This window comes from Erinaceus europaeus, chromosome 21 (assembly GCF_950295315.1).
Source record: "Erinaceus europaeus chromosome 21, mEriEur2.1, whole genome shotgun sequence".
Taxonomy (NCBI): domain Eukaryota; kingdom Metazoa; phylum Chordata; class Mammalia; order Eulipotyphla; family Erinaceidae; genus Erinaceus; species Erinaceus europaeus.
This window is the reverse complement of record NC_080182.1, coordinates 5,898,665-5,913,492: the sequence shown is the minus strand read 5'-3', so window position 1 is coordinate 5,913,492 and position 14,828 is coordinate 5,898,665. Positions and strand designations below refer to the sequence as shown.

At 48.2% G+C, this 14,828-nt stretch overlaps 1 protein-coding gene across 4 annotated transcripts in view; it reads left to right on the top strand.

The window, feature by feature from the left end:
- The window catches only part of LOC103124848 (contactin-4), a 422,242-nt gene that overhangs the window by 252,696 nt on the left and 154,718 nt on the right, over positions 1 to 14,828 (top strand). For all 4 annotated transcript variants that reach the window (XM_060180337.1, XM_060180335.1, XM_060180336.1 and 1 more), the window contains exons 6-7: positions 8,943 to 9,045; positions 13,819 to 14,003. In XM_060180337.1, coding sequence (XP_060036320.1) covers positions 8,943 to 9,045; positions 13,819 to 14,003 — 288 coding nt within the window. The remainder of the gene's footprint in view (positions 1 to 8,942; positions 9,046 to 13,818; positions 14,004 to 14,828) is intronic.

The window sequence follows — 14,828 nt, the reverse complement described above, 5'->3', positions numbered from 1 at the left end:
GGGCCCAAGTTCAAGCCCCCTTCATGAGCTGTGGAGCAGTGCTGCAAGTGTCTCTCTGTCTCTTCCCTCTCTCTATCTCCCTCTCAACCTCTCTCTATCCTATCAAGTAAAATAAATAATTAAAAAAAAATAGTTCGAGGCTGGGGAGAGATAGCTCCGCAGTAACACACAGGATTTGCTTGAGAGAGGCTCTACATTCTACTCTTGGCACCACCAGTAACCAGAAATGTCTGCCAGGAGCAGTATATTTGTAGTTTCAGCACTGAGCCCCAGCAATAACCCTGGTAGGAAAGGAAGGAAGGAAGGAAGGAAGGAAGGAAGGAAGGAAGGAAGGAAGGAAGGAAAGGAGGGAGGGAGGGAGGGAGGAAGGAAGGTGGGAGTTCTGTAATTGCTTCTCTGCTGGACATGGATGTTGTTCAGCCCGTTTTTTAAAAGTCCATATTCTTCCATCCAAGTACTAACCAGGCTTGACCCTGCTTAGCTTCAGACGGAGAACAGTTTTTAATTGCAAGACCCTGGAAGCAACCCAGATGTCCAACATCAGATGAGTGGTTAAAAAAAACTGTGGCATAGGGGGCTGGGCAGTAGCGCAGTGGGGTTAAGCACACTTGGCACAAAGCACAAAGACCAGCATAAGGATCCCGGTTTGAGCCCCCAGGTCCCCCACCTGAAGGGAGGTCACTTTGAAAGCAGTGAAGCAGGTCTGCAGGTATCTATATTTCTTTCTTCCTCTCTGTTCTACCCAACAACAACAGCAGTAACAACAATAACAACAACAAGGGCCACAAAAAAATTGGAAAAAAAATGGCCTCCAGGAGCAGTGGATTTATAGTGTAGGCATGAGGTCCCAGCAATAACCCTGGAGGCAAAAAAAAAAAAAAACCCTGTGGAAAATATACACAATGGAATACTATTCAGCTGTTAAAAAATGATAAAAAGTTGGGGCAGAGGGGAGACAGCATAATGGTTATGCAAAGAGACTCTCTTGCTTGAGGCTCCAAAGTCCCAGGTTCAATCCCCCGCACCACTATAAGCCAGAGCTGAGCAGTGCTCTGGTAAAAAAAAAAAAAAAAAATTAAAAAGAAGAAAAAGATGATAAAGTTGTCTCTTTGCATCCTCTTGAATGAAACTTGAGGCCATCATGTTGAGCGAGATAAGAAGAGACGGACGAATACCAAATGACCTCACTTATTAGCAGGACTTAATAAAGTGGGGGCAGGAAGGGGGAGCACAAAGTGAAACGTTGACAGAACATGGCGTACGGACTCTGGGGAGGGACTCTGGGAAGGGAGAAAACTCTGGGGCCGATTATATAATGAAACTGCATATGTCAGTGATTGCACTGTAAAGCATTAACCCCTCTCAATAAAAAAATAAAAAATAAAACTCATTTTCTTAGAGAAAGAGATGAGAAATAGGTGGAGAGAGAGAGTGAGACACCAAAGCATTGCCTTACTCCAACCACAGAGCTTCCCCTGGTTGTTCATGGTCCAACCCTGTAGTGCTGAGGGTGGAACCTAGGGTTTCCTGTATGATACAATATGTGCTCTACTCATTGACCTATCTTCCAGCCCCAGGATTCTTAGAACTAAGATAAGAGCTTCTCTATAGCCTGTAGTGTGGTGTCCTGTGCATTCTGTGTGGACAGTGAGAGAGAAAGTTGGAATGCTGCTCTTCTAAAGGCTAAGGATGTTACTTTCACCTGGTTAACTTCAGTGCTAAGATGTTCAATGTTCTATTGTTTTTCTTCTGGCTTTACTTTATTTTCTCATCTTGCTATCACGATTCGAGATTTTTCTGATTTTTCTATTGAAAGCACTGTTGGCCACAGAAGGCTGGACTTGAAGGTTCTGGGGTTCCCAGAGCTGTGACTTTCTCGTCAGGAAGGAAGGAAGGAAGGAAGGAAGGAAGGAAGCTAACTGGGGTTCGGAGAAGCCAGAAAAGGCTGGCGGGCCAAAGCTGGCCCCCAGCCACCAGGCTCTTCACTGAGGCTCTGGCTTGTGGGTGTAAATGTGGATGCTACTCTGTTTCTCTCCCATAGTGATTTTTGGAAAATGGTATGTTGTTACGTCTAAATAACTAGGTGACTTTGTGGCATTCCCAGCCTGAAAGTGTGCGTTGGAGAGTTGCTAGACTCATGCAAAAGAATCTGATAGCAGATGGGATATTTATCTAGACTAAGCATCCACTTGGCAAATCCAGCCTGGCACCTCAAGTGAAGAAGTGCACCTGTACCTTGGGGAGCGTGATGGACTGAGAGTGAACTGAGACAAGGCAGACTGTCTTCACCAGAGGGGCAGAAGCTGCCCATCGATCAGGATCAGCCCAGTTGCTGGTCACTGCTGATGCATCTGCCAAAATAAGTCAGAGAACTGTCCCTATATTTCCACAGACAGCTGAGCAGACCATGTCCAGCTGAGGGCTTCTGGCTCTGCACGCTGCTCCTGAAATGTTAAATATACTCCCACTGGGACACTCAGCTGAAGAGCTCTGAGGGAGCAGGGGCCAGAGGTGGAGCCCTGTCTTAGCACTGCAGACTGTCCCTTACTCTTTCTCTCCCACCTCCTCTCTGCTCCACACTCTTGGCTGTTTTGTTTGGTTTGTTGCCATGGTTCTCACAGGGTGCCAGCACTTGGAATCCATCCTCCTGGTGGCCTTTTTTTTTTTTTTCATTTTATTGACTAGGACAGAGAGAAATTGAGATAGAGGAGAAGGAGGTACAGAAGGAGAGAGATATCTGCAGCCCTGCTTCACCTCTCGTGAAAAGTCCCTGCTACAGGCAGCAAACAGGGGCTTGAACCCTGACCGTTGCTCAGGTTCTTGTGCTGAACTGGTTGTGCCACTGCCCGGCCCCAGGCCCCTCTTGGTTTTGCATCTGGAGAAGTGTAGATATGAAGGGTGGTGGCTGCAGGAGGACACATGTTTATACGCATTCAATATTTTGTCTTTGGAAGGCATCCTGTAACCTTCACTTGGCTGAATTTTTAGCATGACTCACTCTAAAGTCAAATGACCTAAAATTTATGTTCTCCAGTATAACCAGACTACTAGCTGACTATATTTTGTGGTCTGCCCCCAGACGCCCTCTACCCACTCCACCTGCCCCATCCTTGTCTAATTTTACTTCACCATGGAATCTGTGGACCAGGTCAGCATTTCCTCTTCTCCCTGTAAATCAAGCATCAGCCCCAAGGAGCCCAGTCCCATTGGCAGCCTCTGTGTCCTCTGTGAGCTCAGAGCAGGCTGAGGTGCCCAGGGATAGATGGGTCCCATTACAACACTGTTCAGAGGAAACTCTACTAAAATTACCCCAATCTGTGTTAGTGCCTCCAGGCTAAGACCATCATGCATCTCCCAGAGCAGATCCACAGATCCCAGTACAACCCCCCTCCTACCTCAGGTCCATGGGGACAGAAGTGCTGGGTAACCACTCAGCTGGTCGGAGGCAGGGGGAAGCCTCTGTTCTGCCCGCCCAGTGCTGTGGCCCACTCTGCAATAAGAAGGGGTGATCTCAGCCTCCAGAGCATCTCACTCTAGATGGGGGTCACTGAATCCCAGCAAGCACAGGTGCTGACTAAAGGTTTAGGGTGGAAGAGTGAAGAAGAGGCATCCAGTCTCGAGGGAGATGACTTGGGGGGTCCCGTGTGAGGATGCATTCACCCCACATGTGTTAAGTGTGGTTGTCACTAAGGATGCAGGAGAGCCTGAGCCTTCGAGGATGAGGAAACCTCACTGCAGGCTGGGGCACCAGCAGGGCCCGGGGGACAGCTCCACTGAAGAGCCACTTGCATAGGATCTGGGGGCACAGCTCAACTGGTGGAATACAAGCCTTGTCTGCCTGAGGCTCTCGGCTCAAGCCAGAGTGCTGTTCTCACTCCCTGCTCTCCTCCTCCTCCCCATACCCCTTCCTCCTCCTCCTCCCCACTCCACTTTCCTCCTCCTCTTTCCCATCCATCTCTCCTCCTCCTCCTCTCCTTCTTCTTCCTCTCCTCTCTCTCTCTCTCTCTCTCTCTCTCTCTCTCTACCATCTCTCTCTCTCGCTCCCCTATACATGATCCAAATAATCAAAGTAAAAGTTTGTTTCTGTTGTGTCAAGAGCTATCAGGGAGGACTGAAGGCTGTAGTGAGAGGTCACTCTTCCTCAAAGCCCGGGAGGGAGGGAAGGAGGGAGAGAGGGAGACAGGTCTGGTTTCAGTTGACAGCCACATGCTTCCCTAACAAGTTAGGCCACGTAAGAGGCCGAGGAAGGGTCCCTAGCCTGGGCACTGTATGTGTTTAAAGCAGTGACTGGCATCTCCCTCCTGTAGACCTGTCTGCCTACGACCTCCTTTTGTAAACAAAGTCTAAACTCTCTCCTGAGACACGGTAGCTCTTCTAGGGTCATTTCCAGGCTCTGTACTGCTTTCTGCTAAGGTGTGTGGTGTTTTATTTTTCATCATTTTTCTCTAATGAGCTATTCCGGGCATTTGCCAGTGCTGCTTTTCTTCTCTTCACATAGCCTCTGGGCATCTTACAGAGATCTCTCATTAGCCCTTGGAGTGTCTCTGTTGATTCTGTTGAATGCCTCAGACTGCTGTCTCCCACACGGCCCCAAAGCCAAAGGCACAGGCAGTGAGATGACTTGGCCACAGCCCTTCACTTTTACAAAGAAAGTCGTGTTGGCACAGAACCCTGCTCATCTGTGAGACTCCGTCCGTGGATGCATTCCAGCCACAGTGGCATAGCTGAGTTGCAGTGGGGCCACATGGCCACAAAACCAAAATGAATCCTTCACTGCCTGTCTCTCTACAGGAAGCTTTGGCCCATCTTTAAATACCCCCAGTCTATCCATCCATCAGAAGCCTTCTTTGTGGCTCCAGAGACTTGAACAAAGACCAGGCTGTGCCAATGAGGGGCCAAAGAAAATGCTCAGTGCAACAAAATGTAAAGAACCCCCTAGTGTGGGGCCTGGCAGGTGCACCTGATTGAGTGCACATGTTACTTTGTGTAAGGACCTGTGTTCAAACCCCCAGAGAGGACTCCTGCGGAGGCGGGGACTTCATTAGCTGGGCTGCAGGTGACTCTCATTCTCTCTCCCTCTCTATCTCCCCTCCCCTCTCAATTCCTCTCTGTCCTATGGAAAGGAAGGAAGGAAGGAAGGAAGGAAGGAAGGAAGGAAGGAAGGAAGGAAGGAAGGGAGGGAGGGAGGAAGGAAAGAAGGGAGGGAGGGAGGGAGGGAGGGAGGGAGGGAAAACGACTGCTAAGAGTAATGAATTTGTTGTGCAGGCACCAAGTCCCAGAGATAACTCTATTGGCAATAAAAAATTGAACTCCCTAATACAAGAAAGATGAACAAATATCCTCAAGGGAAGACAGCGTTGGCTTCCTTTCACCTGAAAGAGTCTTTCAGTGGCGGTAGCACAGCGGGTTAAGCGCAGGTGGCACAAAGCACAAGGACCAGTAGAAGGATCCTGGTTCGAGCCCCTGGCTCCCCACCTGCAGGGAAGTTGCTTCACAGGTGGTAAAGCAGGTCTGCAGGTGTCTGTCCTTCTCTCCCCCTCTCTGTCTTCCCCTCCTCTCTCAATTTCTCTCTGTCCTATCCAACAACAGCATCAATAACAGCAGTAATGACTACAACAATAAAACAACAAGGGCAACCAAAGGCAATAAATAAAATTTTTTTTAAAAAAAAGAGTCAGTGAATTGCTCAGGCTTGTAATTCACCTGCTGATGGATCACCCAAGCTGGAGTTTGTTGACCAATAGTTTCAGGGCTGACCCAAGCATGTGTGGCCACATAGGCAGTTGCCTACAGAAGGGACAGCTTCCAGAATAACAGTCTCTTCACTTCTTCCCAAATTTAAGGGAGGCAAGGGACTCAAGTCCAGTCATGCATATTATCTTCACGCCTTCCATACTTTTTTCTGAGGTTACATGGACACCCCTGAACCAAGAGGTGACGTGTAAACCTCTGCATCCTTGCTCCTTCTCTCCAACACCAGGGACTTCTTACTTCTTGCTTGGACAGATTGCAGCTCAAACCCAAGTCTCAAAGGAGATTCACCTGCTGGAGGCTGAAATATTTCTGGAAGCCAGGGACCCAAGCTCCTTCATCAGCTCTCCCTCCAGGTCAAAACGGTGGACTCATGCATGGGAATGACTGATCAGATATTTGCAAATATTGTCAGGTTAATGGAACAGACATCATATGGCCTGTTCCTCAAGATAATCCACGTGGGAAGTTTCCATCATGCGCTGTTGGCAGTATTTTTTTTTTCAGTAGGAAAATATCACTCTGTCGAAACTGATACAAGTCCCTTCTGTGGTTTAATTCAGCCACACAGATTCCAGCTCCAGCAGGTGTTGGCAAAATCTTAGGGCACGCAACTCTGCAAATGAGCCTTGTCTGCCAGCCCAGCGCTCTGAAAATTGTAGTTAAACAAGCGTGCTGTGTGGCTGAGGCCCCGTTCAGATTCTGCAGTGTGCCAGTGGTTTCTGTTAAATTCTGGGTTCTTGTAGGCAGTAACAGCCACAGGAATCACTTTCTTTTCTCTCCCCACCCCCCTCTCTCTCCCTCTCTCCCCTTAAATGATGTAATAAAAGCTAATGGGAGGGCATGGCAGTAGCACACCAGGTTAAGTGCACATAGTGCTAAGCACTAGGACAGGTACAAGAATCCTGGTTCAAGTCCCCAACTCCCCACCTGCAGGGGGGGTACTTCGAAAGCGGTGAAGCAGGTCTGCAGGTATCAGTCTTTCACTCCCCCTCTCTGTCTTCCCCTCCTCTCTGCATTTCTCTCTGTCCTATCCAACAACGACAACAATAACAACAACTCCTATGACAATGGGGAAAAAATGCTCTTCAGGAGTAGTGGGTTCATAGTACAGGCACCAAGCCCGAGCGATAAACCTGGAGACAAACCACAAACAAACAAAACCCTAATAGGGACAGCCAGAGAGATACCATAGTAGTTATGGAAAAGATTTTGATATCTAAGGCTCTGAGGCAGGTCATAGGTTTAACCACTTATGCCATCATAAGACAGAACCAATCAGTGATTTGGTTAGAAGCGAAAGCTGCTGCTGAGAGTCATCCTGGTACTGGAGTCACAGGTCTCATGCAGGAGGGAGGGGCCTTGCCCAGAATGTCCATCCTTACCGCTCCTGCCATCCCAGAGGCCGGGCTGGCACTGCCTCACCTGGTCTTGTGGACACAGGTCACCTTGTGAAATCATCAGAAGACAGAAAAGGGATTGGGAGCCTTGATCCATCCATAGCTTTGCGCCTTCCCACTGTCATCCTGCAGTTCATGAGAGCAGCTGCAGACCAATTAAGTTCAATAGAGTCCAGGTGGCCAGAGAAAGGGCCGGGAAATGCAGTCATGATTTAAGGGACCTTTGGATTCTCAAAAAAAAAATTTTTTTTTTAAAAACAGCTTTAAAATTTTAATGTCAAACATGAAGGCCAAAACAGTTAAAGTGAGGGGACTAGTCAAAATATATAGCTTGTGCCAGATGTAACCAAATAAAAGGGAACAGTTCACAGGTGTTCCCCAAAATGTTCACACTATAGTTAAAGAAAAGAGGTTCCTTTGTGGTTTTGTCTTTTTTTTTATGATTTTAATGTGTGCAGTCTCTGTATGAATGAAAATCTCCCCACAGCAGCAAAGATAAGGATGACAACTCTCTGAGCCCATCTTTTGTCCTGCGCCCCCACCAGAGGCACAGATAGACTAGAGTTGTCGCTACTCTCTCTGCCATTGATATCTCTGTCTCTCAATCTCCTCACTGCTCCATCTCTCTCTCTCTGAGAAAGTTTAGAATGAAAATTAAGTTGGGGGGTATCTCCATAGTTTGCCTACTTGCTAGCTCCTTGCAGTCATATAAAATGGTGCATTGATAGGAAACAGTTAGTTGGCAGGCATTTCATCATCAAGCATGGATTTTGTTCTTCCGTGGTGTCTTGACCATAACTGAGTACCTTTCCCAGCATGCAGGAAGGTGGAGGAGCATGACCCCGATGGCAAGGTGGGGTCAGAGTTTCCTTTTGTTTCCTGTGACTCTTGGCCATTCGGCTCAAAACGTGAGACGCACATAGGCCCTAGCTGTCACCTTACACGTCCTATCTTGTGATTAATTGCAGTTAGTCTTGAAAGTGAAAGGAAAGTCACTCATGGCCAGAAATTAATTACTTGGAAATGTTTTTCTTATTTAGACTCAATAAAGCGTGCCGGTATTCTCAATCTTTGAAATTTTTCACTAGTATGTTTCCCAAAAAAAGTTGATTGGTTGAGTTTCCCCAGGGCCAGAGCTCTAGCCTTTTGTGTGTTTCCTGACTACCTGAAATCAGAGCATTTCTCAACAGTGCAGGGTAAGAGCAGGTAGCACGCAGGCTCCTTGTCTCCCCCGTGAGAGGGGCCAGGTTGTCTGGAAGGAAGGTGTTACCCCACCCAATGTGCTGCAGAGTCTCCTCATTTTTTAATGATTTTAAAAAATACATTTACCGGAACCAGGTGGTGGCCCAACTGGTTGAGCACACATCTTACAATGTGCAAGGGCCCAGGTTTGAGCCCCCAGTCCCCACCTGCATGGGGAAAGTGTTGTGAGTGGTGAAGCAGTGTTGCAGGTGTCTTTCTGTCTGTCACCCCTTTCCCTCTTGATTTCTGGTTTTCTCTGTCTACTAAATAAAGATAATACAATTTAAAAAAACTTACTATATATATATGATAGAGAGAGGGAAACTGAGAGGGAAGGGGGAGAGTCACCTGCAGCATTGTTTCATCACTCCTGTGGCTCCTCCCTCCAGGTCGGGACTGGGGACTTGAACCCAGGTCCTAGTGCATGGTGTATATACACTCAATTGGGTGCATCACCACCTGGCCCCTCAGAGTTCCTCCTTAGATAACAACACCCTTGTGTGCTTTGGGCAAGAATCCAGGATTCAACTCTTCTGCTTGTCTTCACAGGGGTAATGGGCGAGTATGAGCCCAAGATAGAAGTGCAGTTCCCGGAAATGGTCCCCACAGCTAAAGGGACAGCTGCCCGGCTGGAGTGCTTCGCCCTGGGAAAGTAAGTCTGCTCCTCCTCCTCTCCCTCCCCTCTACTTTTCTTACACCTCCTGCTCTGGCTGGGGATGCTGGAGCCCTAATCTTGTTTCAGAGTCTCTATCTTATGGAGGCAACTAGGGTCTGTGAAACCTCTCACGTGAGCCTGATGGGGGCCCGTGACCCTTCCATATCAGAGGGCATGGGGTCGTGACATGGCGGGGGGGAGTTCAGATGCCACCAGCAGCCTGCAGGAAAGGTTTGGTGCTAGCCACCATCTGAAGGAACGTTTTAAGATCATGTATATTTCTAAGATGCCCATGACTATCCCCCTGGCTCCACCCTCTGCCGACCCCAGGGAAGAGCCCCCTCCCTTTCTGCTCCTGGAGGTGGCTCAGACCGTGGCACCGACACCCTCACCCTATGTCAGTATGGTTTGGGTGCTTTCCGGCCCACTGGAGCCTACGTTCTGAGTCACTGCCGTGCGGACCTCACTCAGGTCTCTGCTTCGCTCCAGTGGAGACCTACGTGCTGTCCCACAAGCCACCACACAGAATAGATGGGAACAGGGCTGCGGGGCTGAGCTCTGTGTCCGCACTCAACTCCAAGTCATACAGCAACATGGGAGTCAGGAAAAGACCTGTGATTCACTCACTACTGGGAGACTCATTCCAGAAAGAGGGCCTGCTTTTCTTTGGATTTGTTTGTGAAGATCCATTTCTTGACCTATGATGGAAGAGGAAGCACTGCTGAGTTCTGGCGTAAGGCCAGGCATTGAACCGGCAGCCTCTGTGACCTGCAGTGTGCACATGGCTGCTCGCACGGGCTGTGCTGGCTCCTGACACCCTTCTCCCCACTTTTTTTTTTATGTATTTATTTTTGCCTCCTGGGTTATCCCTGCAGCTCAGTGCCAGCACTACGAATCCACTGTTCCTGGTGGCCTTTTGTTTCCCCATTTTATTGGCTAGGACAGAGAGAAAAATGAGGAGATGGGGAGGTAGAGAGGGAGTGAGAAAGATAGACACCTGCAGACTTGCTTCACCACTTCTGAAGCGACCCCCCTGCAGGTGGGGAGTGGTGACTGGAACCCAGATCCTTGCATGGGTCCTTGCGCATAGTACTATGTGAGCTTAAGCGGGTGCACGACCACCCGCCTCTCCCCCCCACACACACACACTTTTCATTAAAGCACATGCCCTAGGGACTTCACTAGAAGGCAGGGGGACAGCAGGTGGCCTCACAGGTCAGGAGAAATAGTAAGGGGCCCCCTTGAAGCGGCCACTGTGCTGAAGTTGATCGGATGCCAGGCCCCCTCTCTGAAGAGGTGTCTTAAATCCTGCCCACACTGCGTGGGTCACTCAGTCAAAACTAAAGCCCCGAACTGGGCTCCTCTGGGCTCTGGACAGTGTTTGGGCCCACAAGCCCAGCTGCCATGACAGGTTCTTAAAGCGACTTTGGAGACACGTGAACTTGTCTCATCAGGAAGGTGAGACAATGGGGACTTGAGGCCCAGTCCCATCTGCTTTTCCATCCAGCCTCTGTGGAAAACACTGGGTCCCCTCATGAATAAGCATAGTCCACCATGGTGATGTCTTTAATTCCTGTTTTAAAATCATTTTTATAGTTTTATTGATTTATTATTGAACATTTAGGGAGAGATTTTGGGAAGGGAAAAATAGTGAGGGAGAGACAACTACAGCACTGCTTCACCACTCACGAAGCTTCCCCCCTGCAAGTAGGGACCAGAGGTTTGAACCTGGGTCCTTGTGCACTGTAATGTGTACACTTAACCAGGTGCACCACTGTTTGGCCCCTTAATTCCTTTTTATATATATAAACTTGTTTTTTGCTTTTAACAATGCAATGAACATAGTATGCTCAATTTTTATAACACTTCCAAGAATAACTTAATATATATATTTTTATTACAGGAATTAATGGTTTATAGTAAATACAGTTGTTGATATATGTGCAAAGTTTCTCAGTTTTCTGCAGAACACTCTCAGCCCCAGCCTAGGTCTTCATCCACCACCATTCACTAGGACCGAAAAGCCCCCCTCCCACCAGAGTCCTTGACTTGATGCAATACACCACACCCAGTCCGAGTTCCGTGTTGTGCTTCCCCTTCTGTTCTTTTTCTTTCTTTTTTTTTTTCCCAACTTCTGTTTCTGAGTGAGATCATCCCATATTCATCCTTCTCCTTCTGGCTTCTCTCACTTCACATGATTCCTTCAAGCTCCATCCAAGATGAGGTGAAGAAGGTGACCTCCTCATTCTTAGTAATTGAGTGGTAGTATTCCATTGTGTATATAGACCACAGTCACTCATCAGTGGTATAATTCCTTAAACACCATCTCGGGTTTTCCAGAGGAGATGAGTATGCTTTTAGTTTAATTGCTTCTCTGGGTGTGTCTTGCTGGAAGGTGAATAAGTGAATAATTCTCTCTACTGCCAGATAGCCGCATCAGAGCTTCTCCATGGCACCCCCTTGTGTTTTCAGTGGCATCCTGCATCAGTGACTGTAGACTGAGAGGTCTAGGGGCACAGAGGAACCCCACCCCCAGAGTGCTTCTTTCCTTTATCTCCCTATCAAAAGGAAAGCGTCATCCTCAGGCTGCCTGCCTCCTGGCCTTCTGTGAGTGCACTTGTTGCTTGAGTGTGGACCACACATCCTGACCCCACTAAGCTCAGCCTTGGGGAGGGCTGGTGTCTCACCCATGGGAGCAGTGGACAGAACGTGCAGGCCTTACCCAGACACATCCACACAGACCTTGTCTCTTCCCTGACTGTGAACTGGGCGGGGGGGGATGTACTGGGAAATAAATGTAACAGGTATATAAAAATCTAATTCAGGGGATCTTGACAGTGGTGCACTTAACAGGTTATCTTGCACAAGGACCCAGGTTTAAGCTATTGCTTCTTACCTGCAGGAAGGATGGAGGGAATTCATGAATGTTGAAGCAGGCCTGCCAGTGTCTCTCTTTCTCTCTCCCCCTCTAACCCCCCTTTCTCAATTTATGTCTGCCCTATCTAATAAAAATAGAAATGGGGGATGGCCACTGGGAGTAGTGGATTTGTAGTGCCAGCACCAAGTCCCAGTGATAACTTGATTGGGGAAAGAAAAAAAAAAAGTCTAATTTAGGACTTGGGAGATAAGTCACCAAGAAGGCTATGTGTGTGTGGTCCAGATTCCAGCCCTAACATGGAGCTGTCTTATATAAGGTTCCAACTCAGCCCCAAACAATTACTTCAGTGCTAATCTAGCATAAAAGTCTGGTCACGTTACTTAAAGTTAAGGAGGAAGGTCATTTGATTTTTTTTTTTTTTTGGATAGGACAGAGAAAGAAATGGAGAGAGGAAGGGAAGACAGAGAAGGGGAGAGAAAGACAGACACCTGCAGACCTGCTTCACTGCCTGTGAAGCGACCCCCCTGCAAGTGGAGAGCCAGGGGCTTGAACCGGTATCCTTACTCTGGTCCTTGTGCTTCATGCCATGTGCACGTAACCCGCTGCGCTACCACCTGGGCCTTGTTTGTTTGTCTTGTTTGTTTGGGTTTAGGTCATTTGATTTTAAGAGAAGCAGGACATCCCAATATAGGAGGTGCAGATAGACTCAACCATGATACCAGTGTATGAATGGGTACATTTCCACAAGCAGTCTGATCATGCAGGCTGGCATGCTTAGAGCCAGATGGAGGAGGAGGCAGGCTGCCCTGAGCAGAGGTCCAGAGAAGGGGCGATGTTTTCTTTCCTTGGAGCTGCCACATGACCCAGCAGTCCAACTCCAACATAGCTGCCCAAGGGGGTTGACACACCCACATAAGAGTGCATGGCACCCTCACTCACCACAACCAAGGCTTGAAACAGTGCTGAGGAACCAATAAACAGAGTATATATTCATCAAGTGAGCTGTCATCCACCAAAGGGATCCATTATCTGTAAAAAGAATGAAATACTGGCAACTGCTGCTCTGTGGACCAGCCTTGAAGACTTGATACGAGCTGAGGAAATGGCTTGGTGAGAAAAACACTGGAGTTGCAAGTGTGGGATTCTAGGCAAATGCAGGAACTGAGCTCTGCTTTGATTCTCTCTGTCTGTCTTTCTCTCTCTCTCTCTCTCTCTCCCTCTCTCTCTCTTTCTCCCTCTCTCTCTCTCTCTTTCTATCCCTCCCTCTCTCTCCCTCCCTCCCTCTCTCTCCCTCCCTCCCCCAGAGTAAACATTTTAAATTAATTTAATTTGGGGCTGAGAAGGTAGTGCTTATGCAAAAGACTTTCATGCTTGAGACTCTTAAGTCCCAGGTTCAATCCCCTACCCCACTGTAAGCCTGAGCTGAGCAGTGCTCTGGTAAAGAGTGAACTGGTTACTAGTATTGCACATGAATTATAGAAAATAAATAGTATGCTAGGTGAAAGAAGCCAGTCACCTGTTTTATGATTCCATTTATTTCAAAGTCCACAGTAAGCAAGAAATTGGGCTCACTGTTGCTCCGATCCAAGAAGAAGGTTATGAGAGTGAAAATGAGGATTAACTGCTGTGGGTCTAAAGTGACCTTTCTGGGGTGTTAACTGTTCTGAATGGATGTGTTCATGTGTGGACAACTTTGAAAGGACCAAAAAACATAGAGCTTATACAGTAAGTGGGTGAGTTATGTGGCCTGTGAATTGCAGTGCAGTAAAGCTGTTAGGAAAAGAACCCCCCTACACGCACACGCACACGTACACACACACACACACACACGCACGCACACACACACTAGATGTCCCCTCACTTTATTCATGCCTGTATCTTCTCACTCACAGCCCAGTGCCAACCATCACCTGGAGAAGAGCAGATGGGAAGGCCATAGCCCAGAAAGCCAGGAGACACAAGTCCAATGGGATCCTAGAAATTCCCAACTTTCAGCAGGAAGACGCCGGCGTGTACGAGTGCGTTGTGGAGAACACCAGGGGCAGAAACGTAGCGAGGGGACAACTGACTTTTTACGGTGAGTCTGTGATCCTGACTCTTCCTGTGTGTGGTATTGCAGAAGTCCCTTGGTTAGCACCTCCCAGGTGAGGCTGGGTGCAGAGGGCAGGCAGTGGGCTGAGGGTGTTGGAACAGAGAAGAAGAAATTAGGTTGATGTGTTAGAAAAGGGAGATTAGTGTAAAGACACTTGTGAAGAACTGTTTTCCCTCTGGCCACCAAGCTTCCCGCCTGACACAGGAAACAGCCCCCTGCTTCCAATTTATTTCTCGCTGTTGCTGTCATCAAGAACTCTGTGTTTCTCTCCACTTGAATTCTGATGTGGGGGCTTGTGGTAATCCTCCGTAATTGCTCTGATTTAGGAGCGATTTAGTGTGGTGCCATGGCCATGCATGTTGTCCAAGTTCAGCTCTTATCAGAGCAGAGCGTGTGATGGATTGCTCTCTCCCCAAAGACCCTGTGCATCTGCTCCTGCTCCAGCCAAGTCGCCGCCATCCATCCAGGAGGGACAGACATGCCAGGCCTGCAGCACGTGGTCTTGCACACAGCCCATCTTGGGAGCCCTGATGGGGTACTGTTGTACCATCCCGAAAAGGGTTTCCACGGGCAGGTGCTTTGAAAGCACACCAAGAGCTGCCACACTCAGACCCATCTGAATCTCATCTCTGTGGGGTCCTGGAAAATGGATCTTACAGACTGGCAGTTGTTCAAGGATGGTTTCTGGAAACTGCAGTGTATATTAATAAGACAAGAGTAGCTAGTTGTCTAGGGGCAAGTTGTAGGACTCATGTTCAAGGCTCTTATTTCTTGCAAGGACTTGAGCCTCGGAGGTCTATTTATTCTGCT